This window comes from Mesoplodon bidens (assembly GCF_964165515.1).
Source record: "Mesoplodon bidens genome assembly, chromosome: 10".
Taxonomy (NCBI): domain Eukaryota; kingdom Metazoa; phylum Chordata; class Mammalia; order Artiodactyla; family Ziphiidae; genus Mesoplodon; species Mesoplodon bidens.
The window spans coordinates 54,272,454-54,299,886 of record NC_138172.1 but is presented as its reverse complement, the minus strand read 5'-3'; the positions used below and the strand labels follow the sequence as shown (position 1 = coordinate 54,299,886).

At 43.7% G+C, this 27,433-nt stretch overlaps 1 protein-coding gene across 1 annotated transcript in view; it reads left to right on the top strand.

Moving 5' to 3' along the window:
* The window catches only part of TGFBR2 (transforming growth factor beta receptor 2), a 95,901-nt gene extending 69,997 nt beyond the window's left edge, over positions 1–25,904 (top strand). The window contains exons 4-7 of the mRNA XM_081246972.1: positions 513–1,312; positions 2,975–3,116; positions 20,478–20,605; positions 23,282–25,904. Coding sequence (XP_081103098.1) covers positions 513–1,312; positions 2,975–3,116; positions 20,478–20,605; positions 23,282–23,461 — 1,250 coding nt within the window. The 3' untranslated portion in view covers positions 23,462–25,904. The remainder of the gene's footprint in view (positions 1–512; positions 1,313–2,974; positions 3,117–20,477; positions 20,606–23,281) is intronic.
* Positions 25,905–27,433: the final 1,529 nt, after the last annotated feature.

Here is a 27,433-nt window from a genome sequence, read left to right as displayed (position 1 = left end):
CTTTCTGATTTACTTCATTTAGTATGATCATGTCTAGGTCCATCCATATTGCCGCAAATGGCATTACTTCATTCTTTTTTATGGCTGAGTAATATTCTATTGTATATATGTACCACATCTTCTTTATCCATTCCTCTGTTGATGGACATTTAGGTTGTTTTTATGTCCTGGCTATTGTGAATAGTGCCAGCAAACCATTTTTAAAGACCAGGCGTGGGAGGGGCATCCCAGGGTATGTGATTAGCCCGTACACAATTCTCTGATTGGTTGATGTTGAGTTTTGATTTCTAAGATGAATTTTGAGGGAAGAGTAGGAGATACTGACTAGATGGCCAGAGGCAGGCAAGACTGGACAAGTGCACACTAGCATCCATGCCTGTAATAAAAACTCACCATATGCTGTCCACAAAAACTATGCTGAAGGTAAAACGTATGATGCTTGGGGTGTGGACCACTTCCTTCCAGTGCACACCTGCTGACCCAGCTCCTTCTCTCCTTTGTTTCCACCTCAGAATACGCCACCAACAACCCCGACTTGCTGTTGGTCATCTTCCAAGTGACAGGTGTCAGCCTCCTGCCACCACTGGGCATCGCCATTGCCGTCATCGTCACCTTCTACTGCTACCGTGTCCACCGGCAGCAGAAGCTGAGCCCGGCCTGGGACTCGGGCAAGCCGCGCAAGCTGATGGAGTTCAGTGAGCACCTGGCCATCATCCTGGAGGATGACCGCTCCGACATCAGCTCCACCTGCGCCAACAACATCAATCACAACACGGAGTTGCTGCCCATCGAGCTGGACACCCTGGTGGGCAAAGGGCGCTTCGCCGAGGTCTACAAGGCCAAGTTGAGGCAGAACACGTCTGAGCAGTTTGAGACCGTGGCCGTCAAGATCTTCCCCTATGAAGAATATGCCTCCTGGAAGACGGAGAAGGACATCTTCTCGGACATCAACCTCAAGCACGAGAACATCCTGCAGTTCCTGACAGCTGAGGAGCGCAAGACGGAGCTGGGCAAGCAGTACTGGCTGATCACCGCCTTCCACGCCAAGGGCAACCTGCAGGAGTACCTGACGCGCCACGTCATCAGCTGGGAGGACCTGCGCAGGCTGGGCGGCTCTCTGGCCCGTGGCATCGCGCACCTGCACAGCGACCACACACTGTGCGGCCGACCCAAGATGCCCATCGTGCACAGGGACCTCAAGAGCTCCAACATCCTGGTCAAGGGAGACCTCACCTGCTGCCTCTGTGACTTCGGCCTCTCCCTGCGGCTGGACCCCACTCTATCTGTGGATGACCTGGCCAACAGTGGGCAGGTAGGGCAGCCCCGGCCCCCTTGGGCCCCTCCCCTTGCTACTGGCACCCCTCCCTCTCATCTCCATCAGGCCTGCACTCTGACACTGGTCCAGGGAATCCAGTTAATCCTGAGTGCACCCCGCTCTCGTGCCAGGGTACCTCTGCCAACCAGCAGCATTTCTCTCCCTGGTTCTCTAGATCCTTACCAGCTTAGGACAGGCATTTCTCCTTGAGTCAGTCCTCATTTCTCTTCCATTTGGACATTATTTTCCTTTGCTTCGAACACTGCTAGTACTGTATCTCTATCTTTTTCCTGTATCTCTTATCTTTATCTTAGGGTTGTACTCAGCCCTTGCTACTCTGTACTCTTGGTCCTTATATTGGTTTTTTGTTTGTTTTTTGTTTTTTTGTTTTTTTTTTTACCATTCTAGAAGGCTGTCTCCTTGAAGTCCAAATCCACATCTATTTGGTCATATCCATCACAAGGCCTTGAACAGGGAAAGTGACCAATAAGTATTTGTAGAGTGAGTGACGGACTGGGTGAAGGAAGAGTTCCTCTTCTGAAGCATCTCACAGATTAAAATTGAAACCTTTTTGGTTAAGGAGCTATTAGATACTAACATTACCGTCATTCTCTATGTTTCACATGCCAGAAGCTTGGCTGTGGATTAGAGTGAAGTGTTGAGAGCACCGTTGTTTCCTCTAACCAGGCTGAGGGGAGTGCTTTTGAAGCATCTAGTCACTGCACAGGCAGCTCTCCGGGTCCATGGCCACACATCCAAGTGTAGAGATAAACATGTTGAAACATGGACAGATTACTGTGCCAGGGTAACAAGTCATGCAATGACCTATTAAAAAGAAAAATTTCTTCTAATGCATGCCAGTAAGAAGCGTTATTTGGGGTGATATTATCAACTCACTTGACATTCCCTGGATCCTTGGGAAGGCAGGATTTCATTGTTATTTAGTCAGTCTATACATTATCAAACATTCAAGTGATTTTTTTTCCCCAGAAGCATTTCTTCTATGTTCCTATGTATCGCAGTGTTTTCATACTACCAGTCATCATTCAAATAAAACTACATAGCATGCCCATCAAAATTATAAAATGACCAGGTTTGGGCTCTTAATGGAAATACTTTCATACAATTCAATTTAGCAGAGATTTTATGTAATTATACGACATTCTTGGCACACTAGAATGTGCCATGGGGTAAACAAAGAAGATTAAGACAATTCTCAAGTGACAAAAAATTAATGGCAATTATTATTTCACCACAAATCTTGGAGTTACAAGGGTGAAAAAATATTTAATTTGCAAAAACAAAAATCAACATCAAAAATATCACTGATGTGGTCACTCAGGTTCAAGGATGTTATTGTATACGTGATATGATGACATATGTCACGGGGCTAAACAAAGCAGCTCTGGGTTTTGGCATTTCTTTATTATGGCATTTTTATTTTGTTATATTCATTAAAGGATTTTCAGGGAGAGAACACCTATTTTTAGAAAAATCATTACATAAGCTGTACCTTTCTGTGCAGGTCTTGTTACTTTAAAAAGCATTGTGCTTTTTAAAGGTCCACTACCTGTGTAGGGGACAAACATCAGCTATATTTTGAAAATAGGCATGCAGCTGGAATTCAGTGATGGGCCTCAATGTCTGTTTTTGCTTTAGGTGGGAACGGCGAGATACATGGCTCCAGAGGTCCTAGAGTCCAGGATGAATCTGGAGAATGTCGAGTCCTTCAAGCAGACAGATGTCTACTCCATGGCCCTGGTGCTCTGGGAGATGACGTCTCGCTGCAGCGCAGTGGGAGGTAGGCATGGACACCGTCGCGGTGCAGTGGTGCCTCACGTGCCTTCGAGTGCTATGTCGTGCTCTTTGCTTCCACATGATTCCAGGGATACAGAGTGCTCATTGAGAGCTGGTAGGACACAGCTATTCCAGAACGATCCGGAATGGTGCTAAAAAGCCTAGGCTTTATAGCTGAAAGCCAGGTTTGGAGCATAAAGCATTTTATCTCCTTTCCTGAAGTTTATAATTACTTTTCTCTTGACCCATCGCGCCACAGATATTTACATATCTGGCAAGAGATGAACACTAGTAATATTTATAAGAATTATTTCTGCTTATCAAATGGGTACCATGATTCAGAAAAGTATCTGACTTTTCTTTTTGTATTTTAAGGTTTTTCAGAATTATATGGTACAGGAACTGGATTTGACTCAAAATTTACTTTTATGGACATAACTTTCCTTTGTTGAACAAAACAAGCAAAATGGTTTGACATATTTGTTTAGATTTTGAAAAATCTAATGGAGAGAGGTTATTGAGGAATGCAGTATTCTTCAGGGGTACGGGGGGATGTCATCGTTTTAGAGAGCACTGTCCCTTGATCTTCTTGGAGATGGGACTGGCTAATGTCCACATCACTTTATCCTTTTCTGACCCTTCTCTCAGTGGTTTCCGTCAGGGTCTTAGGTCTCACCTTAGAAAACTGATGTATCCCAACCTGGTCCTGGCTAGATGCTAAGTCAAGTCAAGCTAACAATTTTAACCCTTTGTTTTGTAATAATGTTAGACACACAGAATCACTGCGTGAGTAGCACAGGGAGTTCCCATACGCTCTTCACCCAGCTTCCCCTTGTGCTAACACCTTACCTAAACCAAGCACAGCTGCGGAAGATTGGACATTGACATTGGTACCATGTCTTTAATTAATCTATAGGACTAACTTGTATTTCCAAGCCCCTAGTAATGGGGAACAGGATCCACTCCAGGATTCCATGTTACCTTAGTGTCCAGGCCACCTCAGTCTCCTTTGATGTGTGATGGTTGCTCAATCTGTGTTTCTTTCGTGACCTTGACACTTGGGAAGAATTCAGACCAGGTATTTTATAGACTGTCTGTCACTTTGGGTTTCTCTGATGTTTTCTCATGATTAGATTGAGGCTGTGCATTTTTAGGCAAGAATACCACAGAAATGATGTTGAGCCCTACTCAGGGTGTCACATGTGGGTGGAGATGCCAGTGTGCTGTCCAATCTCATCACGTGGTGAAGGTGTCTCCACATTTCTCCCTGTAAAGACTACCTTTTCCATTTGTAATTAATACAAATCTTGTGGGAAGGCACTTTGACCTGTTTCTACTAAACACCTGTTTAGTAAGGAGACTAGACCTGTTTTTTTTTAACCGTTATTTTACCTGCTAATTCTAGGGTCCATCAGTAGTTCTTGCCAGCTACAATTATTACTGTAATATTTGCCTAATGGTGATTTTCTATTTTTCTTATCCCTTCTACATTTATTCATAGATATTCTGCTTATGAAATATCCTTTCTCTCACCAGCCCCTTTTATTTATTCATTTTACTATGTATTTATGTGAGTGTGAAGTTGTGGATATATATCTTATTCTATGGGTATTTAACATTACCAATATTTATTTTGTCGCTTAGATTTAACAGCTTTGGTCACTGGGCCAAACTACCTAGCATTTTGCTCCAGGTGGATCTGGTTGGCACCATTTCCTGCTCTGATAATTCCTCCTTTTGAGAACTTTCTTAGCTGACTCTCTAGGATGGGTCCTGCTGGGAGCCTTGCTGTCCCATCACCTGTTTCCCTGGGTCCTTGCATGGGGATGGCACTTCCTGTCTGGCTGACCCTGTTATTTTCTGGTTTCCTGCCTGAGATGTCTTCCCCCATAGCACTTCCAAAAGTAACAGTTTTTTCTTGCACAGTGAAATTTGTTTAATCAAGCTTCAGCCACTGAGAATCATTTTGTGCTTGAAAGCTTTGACAGCTCGAAAATGAATCCTTACACCAGACCAGCGTGAGTTGTGTCAGAAGAGACGATGATGCTGTTGTCATCGTCTCAGAATAAATTTACCTCGTTTTCGGTATCTCTCTTATCCTTTCAAGCCCCGTCATTCTATAAACGTGAGCTGGAGACTGTGTCCCTGTCTTCCCCTCTGGCAGTGCCGCCAGCTTCTTAAGGCCTGATGTGAGCTCCCTGCTTCCATGGTTATCAATGCCTGACGCCCTTTCCTGTGGATATTTGCTGAGTGTGGAAGAATTCAGGCTAACGGGGAAGAACCGAGTTCACCAGCTTTTACAAGGTCTAAAAACGGATACAGTATAAATAAGTTTTCCCAAGGAAGGAACAGGGTCCCATTTGTTCAGCAAGCCTCAAAAAACCTTTCATAACCTTTAGGATAAGAACAGACAGCTTTAGGGAACCGGAAAGAGGCCATCCCGGTTTTCATTTTGTTTGATCTTAAGCCCACAGTACTGTTCCTCCCATCTCCGCTCAGGCTGCAAAAATCAAAGTTCTTTGTCTATCCTCACTTTTGTCCAGCAGACAGCCCTTCACTTGATTAAGTGCATGAACTCATGTATTAAACCCTTTCTTTTGCCTTCTTTTAAAAGTACTGTTTTTTTTCTGTTTTGTTTTCTGTTTTTTTGTGTCTGTGCTTCAAAAACCATGAAGGCACATTTTCAGCCTAGTCTTAATTACAGAGACTTTTATATTTAAAGAGCCACTTAGAGGGTACATTGAAGTTAGTACCTCCTAAGGGAAGTTAGGGTGTGTTCCCTCTAACCTGTTGTACAAACACAGATGGAAGGACAAGTATTTCCATGAAGAAGCTTGCTGTCTACTTATGAAAGAGACTTTTTTTTTTCTCCTTTACTTTTAAAAACTTTGCACATTCAGACACATTTCTTACCTTACACATAAAATAGATAATATTCCTCTAGTTGATATTACACTTTAATTTATACAGAGAGAGGGCAGGATATAAAAGGGCTTTTCTGAAGCTTAAACTTCTTTCTGTGACTTGAAAATACAGCATATGTAATTACTATTTTTCACGGACAGTCTCATTTCAGAAAAGGAAATGTGGAAAATGCTTACCTCAGTGTGATGAGTTATAGATTGATATTTTATTTCACAATATAGATCCACTGATATTCTCTCCCATTTATTCTGAGTAGCAGGACATCTAACTGAATGAATCAGGAGACTAGGCATCAAAGGACGGTCTTGCAGGAGGAGAAGGAAATCTCAGCTTTCCTGACTCGAGTGACTCTGTTCTGTTCTCAGGGCTGAGCCCAAACTCTTGGCATGGATGCCCAGCAGGGCTCGCCTGCTTCTCTCTGTGTTTATCACAGGTCTTAGTGCTAGGCTTTGTCTCGTACCATTTACTGGGCCTGGAACACTGAAGGAGACTTTTTTTTTTTTTTTTTTTTTTTTTTTGCGTTACATGGGCCTCTCACTGTTGTGGCCTCTCCCGTTGCGGAGCACAGGCTCCGGACGCACAGGCTCAACAGCCATGGCTCACGGGCCCAGCCGCTCCGCGGCACGTGGGATCTTCCCAGACCGGGGCACGAACCCGTGTCCCCTGCATCGGCAGGCGGACTCTCAACCACTGCGCCACCAGGGAAGCCCTGAAGGAGACTTTTTTACAGGCGAGGCAGGGGACAAGAGACTGAGTGCCCAGATTGGCTAAAGGGAGTTCAACAGTAGGGTCAGGCAAGGAGGGTTAGGTCAGTTCTCAAAGGAACAATGAGGCTTCGAAGTATCCTCTCTGTGCAAGAAGTACAGAGGAAACACAAACAAGAGACAACACAACGCTGGAGAAGCCGCACTCTCCTCAGATGAGAAAATGCAGAGGTGGTAATAGCACTCTTTGGAAGCCAGTTGGTCCAGCTCCCTTACCACAAGATTCCACCTAGGAGCTCAAGAGACGGGTTGTCATAAATGAAGAGAGTTGTCAAAAGGGAAAGACTTTCTGGTAGAAGTAGGTTTGGTCCAGATGAAGAAGGCCACCGAGAAACGATAACTACCATTACATAAGCAATTGCTTCATGGAACAACTCATTCCATCTACCAAGGACTTTTTGAAGGGTGTGCTGTTACTAGCTCCATTTTACAGATGGGAAAACTGAGGTCTTAGGAGGTGGGAAGGTTGTGGAGACAAGCATCAGAGCCCTGTTGTCTGGCTCTGGCCCACAGGCCCTAACCTTCCTAGTACAGTGTTGGCCTGACCAATGGAGAGCATGTATAGCCCATGGCAGCTAGGACTACCATTATTATTTTTACAGAAGGGGGTAGTCAGTGCTACTCTGTGTATTGTGGCCTTTGACTCGAAGCCTTTCTGGAAGCTTCTGGCAAGACAGTCACACGCTTGGGGAACATTCAGTGATGGCCTCACTTCTGAACATTTCCAGTGGTTGACTTTCCTCTCACCTCTGGGTGAGTCTCTGTTAAAAGAATCCCAAGGCTATTAAATGCTGTAGTGTGTTACAGCCTCAGTGCCTTGAAGTCTGAGATAACTTCCTTATCCTTATTTCTCTGAAGATATATCTATTCATTCTTTCATTCACTAAACCAATATTTATTGAGTACCTACTGCATGGAAGGCATTACTCAAAGTGCTGAGGGTACAGAGACTCTCAGGAGATGGCAGAGTAGAAGGATGTGAGCTCACCCCCCTCACAAAAACACCAAAATCACAACTAACTGCTGAACAAACATCGATAAAAAAAATGCTGGAGGCTACTAAAAAAGATATACTACATCCAAAGACAAAGAAGCCACAACAAGACGGTAGGAGGGATGCAATCGTGATAAAATCAAATCCCATACCCATCGGGTGGGCAACACACAAACTAGAAAATAATTATATGGCAGAAGTTCTCCCACACGAGTGAAAGTTCTGAGCACCACATCAGGGTCCCCAGCCTGGGGGTCTGGCATCAGGAGCCCCCAGAGCATCTGCTCTGAAGGCCAGTGGGGTTTGATTGCAGGAATTCCACAGGAATGGGGAAAACAGAAACTCCACTCTTGGAGGGTGCACACAAGGTTTCGTGCACATCAGGACCCAGGGGAAAAAGCAGTGACCTCATGAGAGCCTGGGCCAGACCTACCTGCTATTATTAGAGGGTCTCCTGTGCAGGTAGGGTGTGGCTCTGGCTCACTTCGGGGACAAAGACACTGGTGGCAGTAGTTCTGGTGAGTACTCATTGGCGTGAGCCCTCCTGGAGGCCACCATTTTCTCACCAAGACCTGGTCCCACCCAACAGCCTGTAGGCTCCAATGCTGGGACACCTCAGGACAAACAAACAACAGGGTGGGGACACAGCCCCACCCGTCAGCAGAAAAGCTGTCTAAAATCTTCCTGAGCCCATAGCTTCCTGCTAAACACACCCCTTGACAAAAGCCTGCCCACCAGAGGGACAAGACCCAGCTCCAGCCACCAGTGGGCAGGTACCAGTCCCTCCCACCAGGAAGCTGGCACAAGCCCATTGAACCAGCCTTATCCACCAGGGGCAGACAGCAGAAGCAAGAAGAAATAAAACCCTGCAGCCTGTGGAACAGAAACCACAATCACAGAAAGTTACACAAAGAGGTGGCAGATGAATATGTCCCAGATGAAGGAACAAGATACCCCGGGAGAACAACTAAGTAAAGTGAAGATAGGCAATCTACCTAAAAAAGAATTTTCATACACCACAGTCAAGTGGGATTTATCTCAGGGATACAAGGATTTTTCAATATCTGCAAATCAATCAGTATGGTACACCACAATAATAATTTAAAGAATAAAAACCATATGATCATCTCAATAGATGTAGAAAAGCTTTGGACAAAATTCAACACCAATTTATGATGAAAACTTTCCAGAAGGTGGGCATAGAGGAAACATACGTCAACATAGTTAAGGCCGTATATGACAAACCTACAGCTAATATCATGCTCTGAGGAAATGCTTTCAGCTTTTCACTGTTAAGACCAGGAACAAGACAAGGATGTCCACTCACCACTTTTATTCACCATAGTTTTGGAAGTTCTAGCCATGGCAATCAGAGCTGAAAAAGAAATAAAAAGAATCCACATTAGAAAAGAAGGAAAACTATCACTGTTTGCAAATAACATGATACTATACATAGAAAATCCTAAAGATGTTACCAGAAGACTACTAGAGTTCATCAATGTATTTGGTAAAGTTGCAGGATACAAAATTAATACACAGAAATCTGTTGCATTCCTATACACTAACAACAAAAGGTCAGAAAGAGAAATTAAGGAAACAATCCCATTTACCATCGCATCAAAAATAATAAAATACCTAGGAATAAACTTACCTAAGGAGGCAAAAGACGTGTATTCAAGAAACTAAGATGGTGATGAAATAACTCAAAGATGACACATACAGATGGAAAGATATACCATGTTCTTGGATTGGAAGAATCAATATTGTCAAAATGACTGTACTGCCCAAGGCAATCTACAGATTCAATGCAGTCCCTATCAAATTACCAATGGCATTTTTCACAGAACTGGAACAAAAAATCTTAAAATTTGTATGGAGATACAAAAGGCCCCGAATAGCCAAAGCAATCTTGAAAAAGAAAAACAGAGCCAGAGGAATCAGGCTCCCTGACTTCAGACTATACTATAAAGCTCCAGTCATCAAAGCAGTATGGTACTAGCACAAAACCAGAAATATAGGTCAATGGAACAGGATAGAAAGCCCAGAAATGAAACCACACACCTGTGGTCAATTAATGTACAACAAAGGAGGCAAGACTATACAATGGAGAAAAGACAGTCTCTTCAATAAGTGGTGCTGGGTAAACTGGAATGCTACATGTAAAAGAATGAAATTAGAACATTCTTTAACACCAAAAATAAACTCAAAATGGATTAAAAACCTAAATGTAAGACTGTACACTATAAAACTCTTAGAGGAAAACATAGGAAGAACAGTCTCTGACATAAATTGCAGCAATATCTTTTTTGATCCGTCTCCTAGAGTAATGGAAATAAAAACAAAAATAAACAAATGGGACCTAATTAAACTCAAAAGCTTTTGCACAGCAGAAGAGAACATAAACAAAATGAAAAGACAGCCCACAGAATGGGAGAAAATATTTGCAAACGATGCGATCGACAGGGATTAATCTCCAAAATATACAAGCAGCTCATGCAGCTCAATATCCAAAAAAAAAAAAAAAAAAAAAACCCAATCAAAAAATGGGCAAAAGATCCTAAATAGACATTTCTCCAAAGAAGACATACAGATGGCGAAGAGGCACATGAAAAGATATTCAGCATTACTAATTATTAGAGAAGTGCAAATTGAAACTACAATGAGATATCACTTCACACCAGTCAGAATGGCCATCACCAAAAAGTCTACAAACAATAAATGTTGGAGAGGGTGTGGAGAAAAGGGAACCCTCTTGCAGTGCTGGTGGGAATGAAAATTGGTGCAGCCACTATGGAGACCAGTATGGAGGTTCCTTACAAAACTAAAAATAGAGCTATCATATGATCCAGCAATCCCACTCCTGGGCAGAGAAAACCATGGGTCAAAAGGATACGTGTACCCCAGTGTTCATTGTAGCGCTGTTTATAATAATCAAGACACAGAAGTAACCTAAATGTCCATCAACAGATGAATGGATAAAGAAGATGTGGTACATATATACAATTGAATATTACTCAGCCATTAAAAAGAATGAAATAATGCCATTTGCAGCAACATGGGTGGACCTGGAGCTTATCATAGTAAATGAAGTAAGACAGAGAAAGACAAATATCCTATGATATTGCTTATATGTGGATTCTAAAAAAAATGATACAAATGAACTTATTTACAAAACAGAAACAGACTTAGAAAACAAACTTATAGTTACCAAAGGAACAAGGCTGGCCAGCAGGGAGTGATAAATTGGGAGTTTGGGATTGACATATACACACTACTATATTTTAAATAGATCATCAACAAGGACCTGCTGGTGGCTCAATGGTTAAGAATCTGCCAAAGCAGGAGACACGGGTTCGAGCCCTGGTCCGGAAGATCCCACATGCTGTGGAGCAACATAGCCCGTGTGCCACAACTACTGAGCCTGCGCTCTAGAGCCTGCGAGCCACAACTACTGAAGCCCGCATACCTAGAGCCCATGCTCCACAACAAGAGAAGCCACAGCAGTGAGAAGGCTGCGCACCACAACAAAGTGTAGCCCCTGCTCGCTGCAACTAGAGAAAGCCCGTGTGCAGCAACAAAGACCCAATGCAGCCAAAAATAAATAAATTAATTAATTAAAAAAATAATAATACCTGAGAAATGTACAGTATGACCTCAAAGGAAAAAATAATACTAAGCACAGGGAACTCTGCTTAGTATTCTGAAATAACCTCTAAAGGAAAAGAATCTGAAAAAGAATAGATATATGTATATGTATAACTGAATCACTTTGCTGTACGCCTGAAACTAACACAAATTGTAAATCAACTGTAGTCCAATTTAAAATAAAAATTAAAAGAAAATGCTAAGGATGCAGCAGTAGAAAAAAAAAAGAGTCCCTGTCCTCAAGGGACTGGGTGTCTAATGAAGAACTACTATGCTAGAAAGACAAGTACTGCATGAATAGATATAAAATCATAACTTAAGGGCTGGGCTGGGTGTGTGTGTGATGATTGCAGAAAGAAAAACAAAACAGAGTTAGGGGATAGCTAATAACAGGGGTTGTTATTTCAGGCACTTGGGTCATCTGAAAGTACAGAAAAGAGAAACCAAGAAAATAGGTTTTTCAGAGTTGCTTGAGGAGGGAACAAATGGAAGGAGGTGGCCAGTGTGTTACTGTTTTATAAAGAAGGAGGAAAGCCATGAACTCACCATCCCTCCAGGACAAATCAGGAGAGTTGTTCTCTTCTACAAAGAAGTCTCTGTCCTGGCTTTCGGCTTGTCTGGTGTCCATGCAAGTGTTTGCACCGTGTGTGGTGTGTGGGAAGCGGAGGAAGGTGGGTCCTTCAGGGCCCCCTCTGGGAGCACAGCAGGCACAATATTCACGTCACCCCAGCCAACCGGGCCCCCAGGCTGGCTGACTTCCAAATCCCTGGCCATGTCGGCCTTTGAATAGCAGCTGACACACAGCAGCCAGCTGAGCAAGTATTTTCACAAGAGGAGAAACACAACCCCAGCTTGCTGCAGCCTGTGAGGCAGACAAAACATGCAAAAGAATCAAAAGGAAAGGAGGGAAGAAAAAAAGAGGGGTGGGAGAGGAGTGAAGAGAGCCTGGGATCGCAGCCTTCATCTGCCTGCATTTCCAGGCAGGATAATTTGGAAGGAAGGCAGATATAAAAGTCAGGGTTGTGCTCAGGGGAAAACTGCCAACAACTTCACGGCTCTATGAAGTTGGAACCACGATCAAAACAGCAGCTGCAGACCAGATGCTGACTTTCAGGGAGTGAGCATCTCCGCTGCCTGGGTCCCCTCTGAGCTCCAGAGCTGGAGACGGCAGACTTTTTCTCCTGAGAGCCTCCAGCCAGACAAAGAGATGCTGTGGGGCCGGGATGGGGCGGTGGCCCTCAGTGAAAGGACTGAGGGGAGGACGGGATGGGGGTGGGAAGAAGAGCAGAGAGATCTAAAAGTTTCTTAGAACAGAAGCTGTGTGAGGTCCTCAAGGAAATCCCAAGGTCCCTGTTGCGCCTATAGGGAGGCAGCCAGCTGAGGCGCGAGAGGGAGCCTGGTCCCAGCAGGTGGTCCTGCCATTGGTGAGCGGGGCGTCTGCCTTGGGTTGGGTGCCTCGGGTCCTGGAACAGGAGCCCAAGCTGAGCGTTCTGCAGGAAAAAGAGGGCAGGAAAAGCCACGGAGAGAAGGAACAGGCAGTGAGTCAGGAAGGGGAGGGAGCTGATGAGCCCTGTGCTAGCAGGCAGGTCACCACGGGGACAACCAGAGCATGATCCCACTGGGGACCCTGGCAGTGCACAGAGCCCACGTGCACCTCAGCATCACACCCCCGGCTCAAGGAAGCCTGGTTTATCTTCCAACCCCCATCTGCTGCTGATTGAGGGCTGCCCTTGGGGCACGTTGGGAGGGTGGACCCCAGTTGCCTGCCTGACCCTCTTGGACTTGAGCCAGCGTGGGTGCACAGCGTGAATGCTGAGCACTGTGACCAGGGTAGTAAGCGTGCCCTCGGCCGGCATCCGCGGTTCGGCATATGCGGATCCAGCCACTCACGGATCTTGTACCGTGTTTACAGTCCACGGTTGCTTGAATCGTGGATGCAAAGCTCGCATATACAGAGGGGCAAATATGGGGCTTGTGCATCTGCAGATGTTGGTATCTGCCTCTGGTCCTGGAACCAATGCCCCACGAGTACTGAGGGAGGACTTTGTTAATGATGGCCAGCACTTGCGCTTTCTCTTGTTTTGTGGATACAGAAACTGAGGCACAAAGAGTTGATGTCTCTTTTCCAAGTCCTCATGTCTGGTTTATGATGGGTCTGGGGTAAACACAACAAATAATACCCCTACTTATGAGGCATACCATTAGCACTTTTTTTTAAAAGTGCTAAACTCGATCTTACTCTCTAAGCTGTTTGCTTTTTTTTTCTTAGAGGCATTTCCAAAATTTTTAAAAGATGTTATTTATTTTAAAAGATGGCACTCTCTGAACTAACCCCACTCACCTTTTGACTTGCTTTCTCTGCAGTTCTTCACATTATTTGACCAAAGGCACAGAAAGAAAAATGCAACAGTCTCATTTTTCTCCATCTCCACCACCATCAGCCTTATCCCAGGGGGAGCTCTGGAGCACGAATTGCACAGTAGTCATCTCCTCTAGAGGCAAGACAGACTGTTAGAACTCCCATGTTGACCCAGCAATCCCACTACCGGGCATATACCCAGAGAAAACCATAATTCAAAAGGACACATGCACCCCAATATTCATTGCAGCACTATTTACAATAGTCAGGATATGGAAACAACCTAAATGTCCATCAAAAGAGGAATAGATAAAGAAGATGTGGTACCTATATACAATGGAATACTACTCAGCCATAAAAATGAGTAAAATTGGGTCATTTGTAGAGACGTGGATGGACCTAGAGACTGTCATACAGAGTGAAGTAAGTCAGAAAGAGAAAAACAAATACCGTATATTAACGCATATATGTGGAGTCTGAACAAATTGGTCTATACGATCTTATTTACAAAGCAGAAATAGAGACACAGATGTAGAGAACAAATGTATGGATACCAAGGGGGAAGTGGGGGGGATGAATTGGGAGATTGGGATTGACATATATACACTACTATGTATAAAACAGATAACTAATGAGAACCTGCTGTATAGCACAGGGAACTCTACTCAGTGCTCTGTGGTACCTAAATGGGAAGGAAATCCAAAAAAGAGGGGATATATGTATATGTATAGCTGATTCATTTTGCTGTACAGTAGAAACTAACACAACATTGTAAAGCAATTATACCAATTAAAAAAAAAAACCAACTCCCATATTAATTCGTCATTGGCTACAGACTGCCCTCCAGGCCAGGAAGCTCCCATCAACCAAGGGTAATTCTCCATAGAAGGGAGAAATTGTGAGCCCTTACAACTCAGCGTTTGCAGCACCTCGGGGCTGGTGTTCTTGGCTTGGTAAAGGGGGTCTAGGCAGGCTGCCAACCACATCTGCTATGGCAGCCTAAAGAGTTGGAAATGGAGAGTCAGTGGACTGATACATTGTCTAAGGAGCAGTTTATGTCATATGCAAATCATATTACATTACATTACATTACATTATATTATATTATATTATACATACCTCAGGGCATGGCACTAAGAGAGCATCATTATTTGATTAGACTGAATTACAGGATAGCTCTGGAGGGGGACATGGAGGTCATCTAGTTCAGCCCATTCATTTTATAGAAAAGAAGATTTAGGTCAGAGTAAACCCTTACTGGGAACTTAGCTCTTGCTTGAATTCAAGCCAGCTCATATTTATTGAAAGCCTACTGTGTATAAGGCACAATTTCAGCAGACACAAAACTCAGCCTCTGCCTTAGGCCTTAGGAGTTTACAGTCCGGTAAAAGATAAGGGACTAGAAGAAAGAAATAAGGTGTATAAATACTATGCAAATCCAAGTTCAGATCTCACCCCAAGAGCAGTACAGACTAAGTGTTATGGGCACTTGAAGGCAAATGCAGACACACACAAGGATGGTCTGTGCTTGTCTCAAAGTGGTGGAGGAGGGGAGGCCTTCATCCCAACTAAGGAAAAAGAAAATACCCTGCCAGCTCTTCTAGTTGGGTGAGGCGGAAAAAGATAAATATGCAAGTAAGGTTCTGGGAAAGGGGGAAAATCAAATAAACAAGAACAAGCCATCTCTTTTCAAAATGTCATTTCGCCTTAAATGCTTCTTCAATTCTCAGCCTGGAAGGGCAAATTATTGAAAGTTTCACTCATTAAACAGGGTTATTTTGAAGTAAAGGCCAAAGGTCCTATTTATTTTGGAGGAAAATGGCAAATCCAGCCTACTTTTCCCTTTTGTCTCAGGCATGTTTCAGTACTGGAGTGATTTTATTTTCTAAATTGTCCTGTGATGCACTGACATGGGTATTGTCCCAGAGTTTATGCGTTGGCCACTTTGGACAGGATCTAAGATTAATTCATTCATTCGCTCAACAAAGCATTTATTGAGAGCCTGTTGTATGGGAGGCCCTGCCGTGTGTGCCAGGAATACAAGCATGAGAAAGGGACTCTGAACCTGCCTGCAGATGCTCACTGTCTGGTCGAGTGAGACAGATAAGCAGTGGCTGTACACCCTAAAATAGAACTCTGTCCCAGATGTCTAATAAAGAATGGCTCTGGGGAGATTCAAGGAAGCTTCTATAAAGATATCGACCCTAGAACATGAAGGGGGATCAAGATGGCAGAGTAGAAAGACCCTGAGCTAACCTCTCCCCCCATGAACATGTCAAAACTACCACTACATATAGAGCAGATCTCTCTGAGAATGACCTGAAGATTAGCAGATCAGCTCTTCTACAACAAAGACTATAAAGAAAGAACCACACAAAGTCAGGTAGGAGGCAAGGACAAGTGATCTTGTCCAGACCCACACCCCTACTGCATGACCCAGAAGAGGAGGGAGTATCACAAGCTCAAGGATCCTCCCTGGGAAGCAAGAGGTTTGAGCCCCATGTTAAGCACCCCAGCCCTGGTGTCTGGCACTGGAAGATGAGCCCCCTTGGCTGGTTGGAAAACCAGTGGGGCTTACCAGAGGACTAAGAAACCAAGACCCCACTCTTGAAGAGCACACAGACAGATTTGCTTGCTCTCTGCCCCAGAGCAGAGGCAGCACTCCAGGAAAAGTCACGGTCCATGCTCACTTCAGATCCAGCTCTCCCACCAAAGCCACAAAGGGCGCATGCAGACTGCATAGGGATGCACACAAGGGTATGCCTTCAAGATCAGGATAGATAACTTTTTCACTTAATTTAAGAGCGACAAACAGAAATAGTCAAAGTGAGAAGACAGAGGACTCTATTTCAAATGAAGAAACGAGATAAACACCTAATGAAACACAGATAAATAATTTACCTGATATAAAGAATTCAAAGCAATAGTAATAAAAATACCTTGATACAAATGAAAATAAAGACACAACTTTTCAAAAATCTGTGGGACATAGCAAAAGCAGTTCTAAGAGGAAAGTTTATAGTGATACAGGCCTACTTCAAGAAACAAAAATCTCAACCTAACTTTCTACCTAAAAGAGTTAGAAAAAGAACAAACGAAGCCCAAAGTCAGCAGAGGGAAGGAAATAATAAAGATCAGAGAGGAAACAAAATAGAGATCAGGAAAACAATAGAAAAGATTAATGAAACTAAGAACTGGCTTTTTGAAAAGAGAAAATGGATAAACCTTTAGCCAGGCTCACCAAGAAGAAAAGAGAGAGGACCCAAATAAAAAAAATAAGATATTAAGGTGGAGAAGTAACAACTGATTGATATCACAGAGATACAAAAAAATCGTGAGATAATACTACTAACAGTTATGCCAACAAATTGGACTACATGGAATAAATGGACAAATTTCTAGAAACATACAACCTGCCAAGATTAAATCAAGAAGAAACAGAAAATTTGAAGAGACCAATCGCTACAAGTGAAATTGAATTTGTAATTTAAAAACTCCCAGCAAACAAAAGTCCAGGGCTGGATGGCTTCACAGGTGAATTCTACCAAACATATAAAGAAGAGTTAATGCCTTTATTTCAAAAACTGTTGCAAAAAAATTGAAGTGGAGGCAACACTTCTAAACTACGAGGTCAGATTTACAATTTACAAATTCTGGGAGGTCAGCATTACCCTGACACAAAAACCAGACAAAGGCATTATAAAACAAAAAGAAAATTACAGGCCGCTATCCCTGATGAACATAGATCTTCAACAAAATATCAGCAAACTGAATTCAGTAGTACGTAAAAAGTCTCATACATTGTGACCACGTGGGATTTATTCCAGGGGTTATGGATGTTCAGTATCTGCCAATCAATCAATGTTTTATAGTACATTAACAAAATGAAAGAATAGTCATATGATCATCTCAGTAGATGTAGAAAAAGCATTTGACAAAATTCAGCATCCATTCATGATAAAAACTCAACAAGATGGTATAGAGAAAACACACTTCAACTTAAAGACCATTATGATAAAGCCACAGCTAAATAACATTATACTCAATGGTGAAAAGCTGAAAGGTTTTTGTCTAAGATTAGGAACAAGACAAGTATGCCCACGGTTGTCACTTCTATTTAACATATTATTGCAAGTCTTAGAGCAGTCAAACAAGAAAAAGATATAAAAAGGCATCCAAATTAGAAGGGAAGAAGTAAAACTGTCACTGTTTGCAGATGACATGAAACTATACGTAGAAAACCCTAAAGACACCATCAAAAAACTATTGGGAGTAATAAATGAATTCAGTTAAGTTGCAGGATACAAGATTAATATACAGAAATCTGTTGCATTTCTGTACACTGATGATGAACTATCAGAAAGAGAAGTTAAGAAAACAATCCCACTTATAATCAAATCAAAAAGATTAGGGCTTCCCTGGTGGCACAGCGGTTGAGGGCCCGCCTGCTGATGCAGGGGATGCGGGTTTGTGCCCCGGTCTGGGAGGATCCCACATGCCGCGGAGCGGCTGGGCCCGTGAGCCATGGCCGCTGGGCCTGCGTGTCCGGAGCCTGTGCTCCGCAATGGGAGAGGCCACAACAGTGAGAGGCCCGCGTACCACAAAAAAAAAAAAAAAAAAAGATTAAAATACCTAGGGATAAATTTAACCAAGGAGGTAAAAGACCTGTACGCTAAATACTATAAGACATTGAAGAAGGAGATTGAAGATGATACAGATAAATAGAAAGATATCCCATATTCATGGAATAAAAGAATTAATATTGTTAAAATGTCCATACTCTTCAAAGCAATCTACAGGTTTAATGCAATCCCTATCAAAATACCCATGACATTTTTCATAGAACTAGAACAAATAATCCTAACATGTGTATGGAACCACAGAAGACCCTGAATAGCCAAAGCAATCTTGAGAAAAAAAGAACAAAATTGTAGGGATCACACTCCCTGACTTCATATTATACTACAAAGCAGCAGTAATCAAAACAGTATGGTACTGGCACAAAGACAGACATATAACACAGCTCAGTAGAACAGAATAGTGAGCCCAGAAATAAACCCACACACTTTTGGTCAATTAATTTACAACAAAGAAGGCAAGAGTATACAATGGTGAAAAGACAGTCCCTTCAATAAGTGGTACTGAGAAAACTGGACAGTTAAATGTGAAAGAATGAAATTAGAACACTTTCTCATACTACATACAAAAGTAAAATGTATATGTGTGTACACACAACACACACACAAAATGGAATATTAGCCATAAAAAAGAATGAAATTTTGCCACTTGCAACAACATGGATGGTCCTGGAGGGTATTATGCTTAGTAAAATAAGTCAGAAAGACAAGTACTGCTTGATTTCACTTACATGTGGGATCTACAAAATAAAACAAGCAAAACAGAAACAGACTCACAGATACAGAGAACAAACTATGGTTTCTTGCCAAAAGGGTTAGGGGTGAGGGGGATTAAGAGGTACAAACTACTAGGTATAAAATAGATAAATTACAAGGATGTAATGTACAGCACAGGAAATATAGCCAGTTTTTTATGATAAATTTACATGGAATATAATCCATAAAAATATTGAGTTACTATGTTGTATACCTGAAACTGATACAACATGGTAAGTCAACTAACTATACTTCAATAAGAATTAGAAGAAAATCAGCAACCTGAATTTCCCTTAAAAAAAAGAAGAAAAGAGTTTGTCCTTAGTTGAAACCTGAAGTCCTAATGAAGTGTTTACATCATCCTTCATTTTTTTCTTTTTAGCAAGTATCACTGAAGGAAAGTTACCTTTTTAAATTCTGTTTGTTGGTGTTAGCAGTCTCTCTCCTCTGTCATCTAAAACAGCATTTCTGAACCTCTTTTTCATTATTACTATTGCAAGGAGCCTTTGTAGACATTTTTTTCTTAATCACTACTCCCCATGATTTTTCTCCCTGTGGGAAAATTATACATGATATAAAGTTCACCAGTTTAGCCATTTTTAAGTGGTTACAATTCACAACTTAAGTGGTACAGTTTGATAGCATTGAGTACATTCACAGAGTTGTGTAATTATCACCATTATCCATTTCCAGAACTTTTTCATCCTCACCAACTGAAACCCTGTACCTATTAAACAATATCTCTCTACCTCTTCTACCCCCGTCCCCTGGCAACCACTATTCTGCTCTGTGTCTCTGTGCATTAGCCTGTCCCAGGTACCTCATATAAGGGGAATCATACAATATTTGTCCTTTCGTGTCTGGCTTATTTCACTAAGCATAATCTGTATTGTAGCATCTATCAGAATTTCATTCCTTTTTTTATGGCTGAATCTCCCCAGGAAATTTAATACCACATATGAAATCTATTTATGTACTGTGGACCTCTGTAGGGCCACAAACCTCCCAAGAACCAGGATCGCCCCATTGAGATGTCTGCATTAACACCTGAATCCCCTGACCTTGTTGGTCTTGTTCTCTGCTCTGTCCCCAGCTGTTAGGACATCGTGGGCACTCAACAGTCATGTGTTGAATACTTCTCAAGCTCCTTCCACAACCCTTCCTTATATTTGAACCCACAAGAATTAAAAACTGCCCCTAGCGTAATCACAGGTGCATCACACTCAGTGTCTCAGCTGTGCACACCCTTCTCAAGGGCCCTGTGTTTGCCTGCTCTCTCCAACAGAAGTGAAGGATTATGAGCCTCCATTCGGTTCCAAGGTGCGGGAGCATCCCTGTGTCGAAAGCATGAAGGACAACGTGTTGAGAGATCGAGGACGACCCGAAATCCCCAGCTCCTGGCTCAACCACCAGGTAAGGAATGACTGTTGCGAAGGGCAAGTAAAGTTCATCCAGAGTAATATCTTAGGTAGGAGAGAATTCCTGGCTATTGGGCATCAATCTGAGGCAGGTCCCTTTGTTTTCCATGACCCTGTTCACTTTTCTTTATAAAGAAATTTCAGTAAAGTGGGATGACCTTGTTATTGCATGTTCTACCCACCATTCAGAAAGGGCTCACACAGAATCGTTTGACGGGCATTTGTCATATTGTCCAAGCCATCTTGCTTCTGAGTTAAAATATTTAGTTTAGAGCCTGTGCCACTCACCTCTTATAGGGAGTTTATGTTTTGTTCCCTTCTGGGTTCCAAATGTTTTCTTCTGGGAATCTTCAGCTCTGGCAGGAAATACTTACTGAGAAAGAAGGGGTGTTTGGCAGCCAGCTGGCCTGCAAGGGGCTGCTGTGCGCTCAGGCTGCGGCAGGTGTGTCGAGAAGGAGGAGGCTGGGATAAAGGAAAGCACAGAAGAGCAAAGGGCAAGGGAACAAAGAGGAAATCTGTCTTTCCAGAACTTCCTAATGGCTTCTTTTTTTTTTCTTTTTAAGCAATGGTAGGTAAGGCCATCCATCCATAGCAGGGCAGTGGTTCTGACATACAGGGAGACCTATCCAAATTCCCCTCATCAAAATGCCCACAATCAGAGGAAAAGAAGGAGGCATAGGTTGTGAGAGCTGGGGACTGTCAGGCACAGCAGGGAAGAGCCGTGAATGAGGGAGAGGGGCCTTGTGCCCATAGCTCACTGACAAGACTGTCCTTTCCACTGACGTAAACCTTTTATGGCCACCTTTGGCTGAATTCCCTTACCCAGGGAAGGCTGGGGCTAAGTCATAGGTTTCCTAAGGGCAAGGCAAATAATTCAGATAAGAAACAGAAACCACAGTCAGGTGCAATCAAGTAGACAGATGGAGCAGGAAGCCTGGTGTGTGCCAGCCCTGGCCAAGAGCCACTTCAGCGGACAGACCCTGATAAAGCCGGGGGAGAGCGTGGACAAGGCCGTGGCGCAGGGCTTCTCCCTGGGTTTCAGGAGGGCCTCTTTGACTTTGAAAATGCAAGACTATTTTGTGTTCACTCTGAAATCAGAAGGCACTAGTATTGCTTCTTTCAAACTCTTGTTGCCTCCTCTGCTGTACAGTTCTTCTAATGAAGCCATTATTCATGATGATAAAATTCTGGAAAGAATTTGCATAATACATTTTTTCTCTTAATGAGATTTGTTGCCCTATTTATTTCAAGTTAATGCTCAATATTTTATTTAATTTACTGCATGTAATTACAGTGCCAGAAAAAAATAAATGTTACTTGTGTACCAACAATAACACTCCACTCTTAACAGGGCCATCAATCAATACCAACAATTAGGTGAATTACACAATTAATTCAACATCATGAACTCACTCACAGGGCGGGAAGGGAGGGTCAGGTTCCTAGGTGTGTGGGGAAAGTTGTTGGTTAGACTGCAGACAGGAAAGTGCCATTCTCAGGGCAGAGTTGGGATTGATCCATCCCATCTGGCCACTCGTGTGAGGGGACACCAGTGATCGGGCTGGGCCTCTGATTGGCAAGAGCACAGTCTCTTTCCGCCTATCGGGCTATCTAGTTAATCCGTGCCTGCTTTAGTTCCAAAAAATGACTTGAAATAACAAAAATATTTGCAATGCAAAATAAAAATTAAAGCCATGAAAGAAGACCCCTGTCACGCATTGTGGGCAGCGTTTTCTGGATGGGCCTTTTGAATGGGGCCTTTATGGGGTTAGGTTGAACTCTCTGAAACAGCCTGCAGGACCTACGAAGACAGACAGGGTCCAGCCTGATGCAGGAGAGGAGGGGCCTAGCAGAGGGTCTCCTCAGCAGCTGCTGGAAGATGGGACTTGAACCCAGAAAATGCAACCAGACCAATGCCTGGACTTCACTCAGATATTCAGTCCTGTTTACCTAGAAATGTGTACATGATTCCAGCTCTTAAGAATCTCTGGAAAAGGCAAAACCATTAAGACAATAAGCAGATCAGTGATGGTCAGGGGCTGAGGGGGAAGGAGGAGGGGTGACGAGGCGGAGCACAGAGGATGTTTAGGGCAGTGGCCTTCTGTGGATACTGTGATGAGTGACACATCTGCCAGAATCCACGTCCTGTACGTTACCGTGAACCGTGTTCTGGTTGACTTTGGTTGATAGTGATGTGTCAGTGTTGGTTCACCGATTTTAACAAGTGCACCACACAGATGCAAGGTGTTGATGGCGGGGGAGGTTGTCCGTGAGGGTGGAGGGCGTATATGGAAACTCTCTGTAATTTCCACTTGATTTTGCTATGAACCTAAAACTGCCCTCAACAGTAAAGCCTAAAGCTGTGCCCCTCCCCACCAAACAGAAAGGTGTGAAATGGCATTAGAAGCCCACTTCACGGGAATTTTCAGGATTGGGGATGCTGCTGTGCCCCAGAAGCCTAGCGGGGGGCCTTGTGCTGTGTCTTCATTTCCCCACTTCCTATGATCAGATGGCCCCGGAACGTTGGCCGCCTGCAGCTGCAGTCAGATAGTGCTGGGGACTGGCCTGCAGGCGGGGACAGAGCGATGGCGGCAGAGACGAGGCAGGGGCTGCCTTGCCCCCAGGAGCCGCCATCCCCTCTCAGAGGCCTGTGGACCCTCTCCCCCTGCAGGGCATCCAGATGGTGTGTGAGACGCTGGCCGAGTGCTGGGACCACGACCCCGAGGCCCGGCTCACGGCGCAGTGTGTGGCCGAGCGCTTCAGTGAGCTGGAGCATCTGGACAGACTCTCGGGCAGGAGCAGTTCGGAGGAGAAGATTCCCGAAGACGGCTCCCTGAACACTACCAAATAGCTCTTCCGGCAGCCGGCCGAGTATGGCTGCCCCTGTGGCCAAAGAACAGAGGCAGCAGGAAGCTGCCCCTGAACGATGCTTCCTGGAACCCCGGGGCCGCTCCCTCCCCCCCGAGCTGGGGAGGGGGTGACAGGAAGCGTCCTGTGTCTTTGACTTTGTCATAGGATAAGCTGTGTTAGCACTTCCTCAGGAAATGAGATTGATTTTTACAATAGCCAATAACATTTGCACTTTATTAATGCCTGTATATAAATATGGAATAGCTATGTTTTATATATATATCTATATATGTCTATATCTATCTATACAGCCATACTCTAGAAAGAGGTGAGGAAAAAGATCAAATATGCCCAAGAAATGGGTTGGATGGGCGAGCTTGGCACTGAGCACAGAAGGAAGGGCTCTGGGGAAGCCTCAGCACTTGGCAATCACTTGTGTGCTGGGCCTCTGAGCACACAGGGGTTGGGTGGGGCGGGGGGGCGGTCATTGCCTTCAGACAGAGACTCCAGGTCTCAGAGCCTGCTGTGGCCAAGTTGCACTTGCTTTTGCAAAGTAATAATTCCCTGTACTGGGTCCTGTTCTGGCCATGGAGCTGATTGGAGTCGCACTGTTTGGGGACCAGACCCTGGGGTCCCCGTGTGCCATCATCTCTCCTGGACTTGTCACCGGAGCTTCACAACCCACCTCTGGTTTGTGAACCTCCTTCCTCAGCTAGTTCAGAAATTTTGCCCCATTTTAATTGCTTAAATGTTTTAAGCCCCATGTTTTACCTTCACAGGCTACAGAAAAATCAGGACACATTTCCCCACCCGTGAAATTGCCACACCTTCTACTAATAAGAAATTGTTATTTTTAAAAAAAATTCCCCCCCATACCTATGTTACTGTTCCCTGTTTCCTAAAAGGGAACAGGTCTCCCTTCCAGGTTCTTTATGTTTAGTATTTTTTATCACTCTTGGTTTCAGTCTCCAGCTTTCTATGCAACACTAGTAGGTTCTATGCTCTGGGCTTCAGGGGACTCGAGCACATTTCGGCCAACGGGAAAGTATTTGAGCAGCACAGCACTGCCACATCAGGAGTCTCCTCAGGCACTCTGAACGTGTGTTTTGCTTGGCCAGCACAGTGTTTAACAAAATCGAGGCACTTTTTAAATACTTGGAGATTTTGCAAAAAAAAAAAAAAAAAAAAAAATTTTTTTGGATCCTCAAGTAATTCTAGAGAGTAGACGGTTTCCACTTCTCTCTGGTCCACATCATTCACAGACGCAGGTGTGGACACTCTTAGAAAGCTGCTCACTTCTGCCATGAACGTTTGTGTTTTCCACCCACCCCCACCCTAGTCTGGGAATTAAACCTGCTTCCAACCAAGGGCCCCTGTGAGAAATGTGCATCCACGCACTCCTTCTCTGGCTATAGAGTATGATTTTGATTCCCTTCCTGGGGTTAAGATTTGAAGCTGGCCTTCTTTTGGACTAACGGGGACCTCCTCTGGGTGGTCCCTGTTAACCCACATCTCTTTTGCTTGTATTTTAAGAGCTTCCCCCTCTGCTTTCAGAGGGAGCCCTTTACTCCAAGAAGCTGTCATCATGGTTACTGGTCTCAGTCACACCTGCCTTCCCAACCTTTGCAGAATTTGAATGTGGGACACAGGAGTCCCACATACAGTTAGGAAATCTGTGTCCACATGGACAAAAACAAAGAATGTGCTTTACTAGTCCATAGGAAACTCGTTAATCCACAAACAAGTGTTAATGCTGCAAATAACAATTTTTTAAAAATGTTTTTGAAGCTTATTTTCAGCCAAATAGGAATATTGGAGAGGGACTGGCAGTGACCAGCTCTACTTGGGTTTTGGAAGGTCTCATCTCATTGGGGTTTTAGCAGATATGTTGAAGTTTGGGATTAGTTGGAACTTTTAGGAACCCTGCTCTGTGGGGTGGGCTGAGAGAGTTAAGGTAGTTTGACCCGCAATGCCGTGGAAGTGCCCAGAAATCCCCTGCACTTTAGGGCTGGTGAGGCTGTCCCAATAGCTGTTGCTCATTGACCTCTAGTGGTGAATTTCTAGAATACTGGTCCATTATGGGATCTTCCAAGAGTCAAAAGAGCTTTATCACTTCTGGGTGGTCATCAGCATAAACTGGAATGTAGTGTCAGATGATACTGTGGCTTGTTTTATGTTTGTTTCCCTTATTCAAGAAAAAGACCAAGGAATATCATTCTGTAGTTCCTAAAAATACTGACTTTTTTCACTACTCTACATAAAGGGAAAGTTTTATTCTTTTATGGAACACTTCACCAGTACTCATTTATTAAAATAGGAATGTGAATGCTATATACTCTTTTTATATCAACTGTGTCAAGCACTTATTTTCATTCTATGCATTGTTTGTCTTTTATATAAATAAAATGTTTATTCAATTGAATAAAACAAAAATACTCAGGTCAGCTTCCTGCCTCCTGTTCCTATTCATAGGGGTCCACGAGCCTCATTTAGTTATTTTGCAGTTTGTGCAGAAAAAGCCACAAGACAAATCCTCTCCAACTCTTCCATATTCATTGTCTTCTTCAACTGACAGTGTCAGGTCCCTGTTTTTAAAAAAGCAGTCACTTCAGTACTGGGAGACGTGGCAGATGCTGGTGGTGGCTTGCCCCTTATCCCAGGTCCGGCACCGTGTCCCTCTACGTCCCCGACCACCATCTCCTCTGTCCCTGGGTCCCGGGAGCGGCCCGCATCCACACATGGCTTCTCGCGGGGTGCGCAGCCGGCTCCGCGCATGCCCACTTCTCCGTCACCATTCCTCTCAATTAACAGGCTGCCGCTATCTACCCCCCCCCGCCCCGCCCCCCGCCATGTGTCACGCTTCCTCCCTCTTCCTTTCTACCCAGCCAGCCCATCCCACTTGGAGCTTTTTCATTGAGGTATACTTTACATTCGACATTGTATGTTTCAGGTATACAACATAATGATGCAATATTTGTATGTACTGTGAAGTGATCACAGTAAGTCTGGTTAATATCCATCATCATACAGAGTTACAGGATTTTTTTTTCTTGTGATGAGAACATTTAAGATCGACTTTCTTAGCAACTTTCAAATATGCAGCACAGTATTATTAACTATCGTCACCATGCTGTCACACATTACATCCCCAGGACTTATTTATGTTATTAACTGTAAGTTTGTACCTTCTGACCCCCTTCACCCATTTCATCCACTCCCCACCCCCTGCCTCTGGCCACCACCAGCCTGTTCTCTGAATCTCGTTTTTGTTTTTTTTGTTTTTTTTCCAATTCCACATATAAGTGAGATCATATGGTATTAGCCTTTTCCTGACTTATTTCACTAAGCGTGATGCCCTCAAGTTCTGTCCATGTTGTCACAAATGGCAAGATTTTATGTTTTATGGCTGAAAAACATTCCATTGTATACATACGCCACTTTTTTTTTTTTATCCATTCATCCATCAATGGACACAAGTTGCATGGCTATCTTGGCTTTCGTAAATAATGCTGCAGTGAACATGGGACGCAGATATGTTTTCAAGTTAATGTCTTCACTTTTTTCAGATAAATACCAAGAGGTGGAATTGCTGGATTGTGTGGTAGCTCTATCTTTAACTTTTTGAGGACTGTCCACACTGCTCGTCTCCATAGTGGCTGCACCAGTATGTGCACTCCCACCAGCAGTGCACCCACCCCACAGCTGCAACAACCAGAAATGTCACCAAACATTGCCACATGTCCTCTGGGGGACAAAAATCATCACTCTCGGCTGAGAATCACTTATCTGGATGACGGGGTCCTGTACTACTGCGGGCATTAGTTGTAGTGCTGTCTTAACTAGTAGCTTGGCAGTTTTAGAGGTTACTAATCTTAGCAGTTTCCTGCTCCTCCATTTACCACCTGTGTGACCTGGGCAAATTACTTACGCTTTCCATGCCTCAGTTTAATTATATGTACGATGGGATTTTACA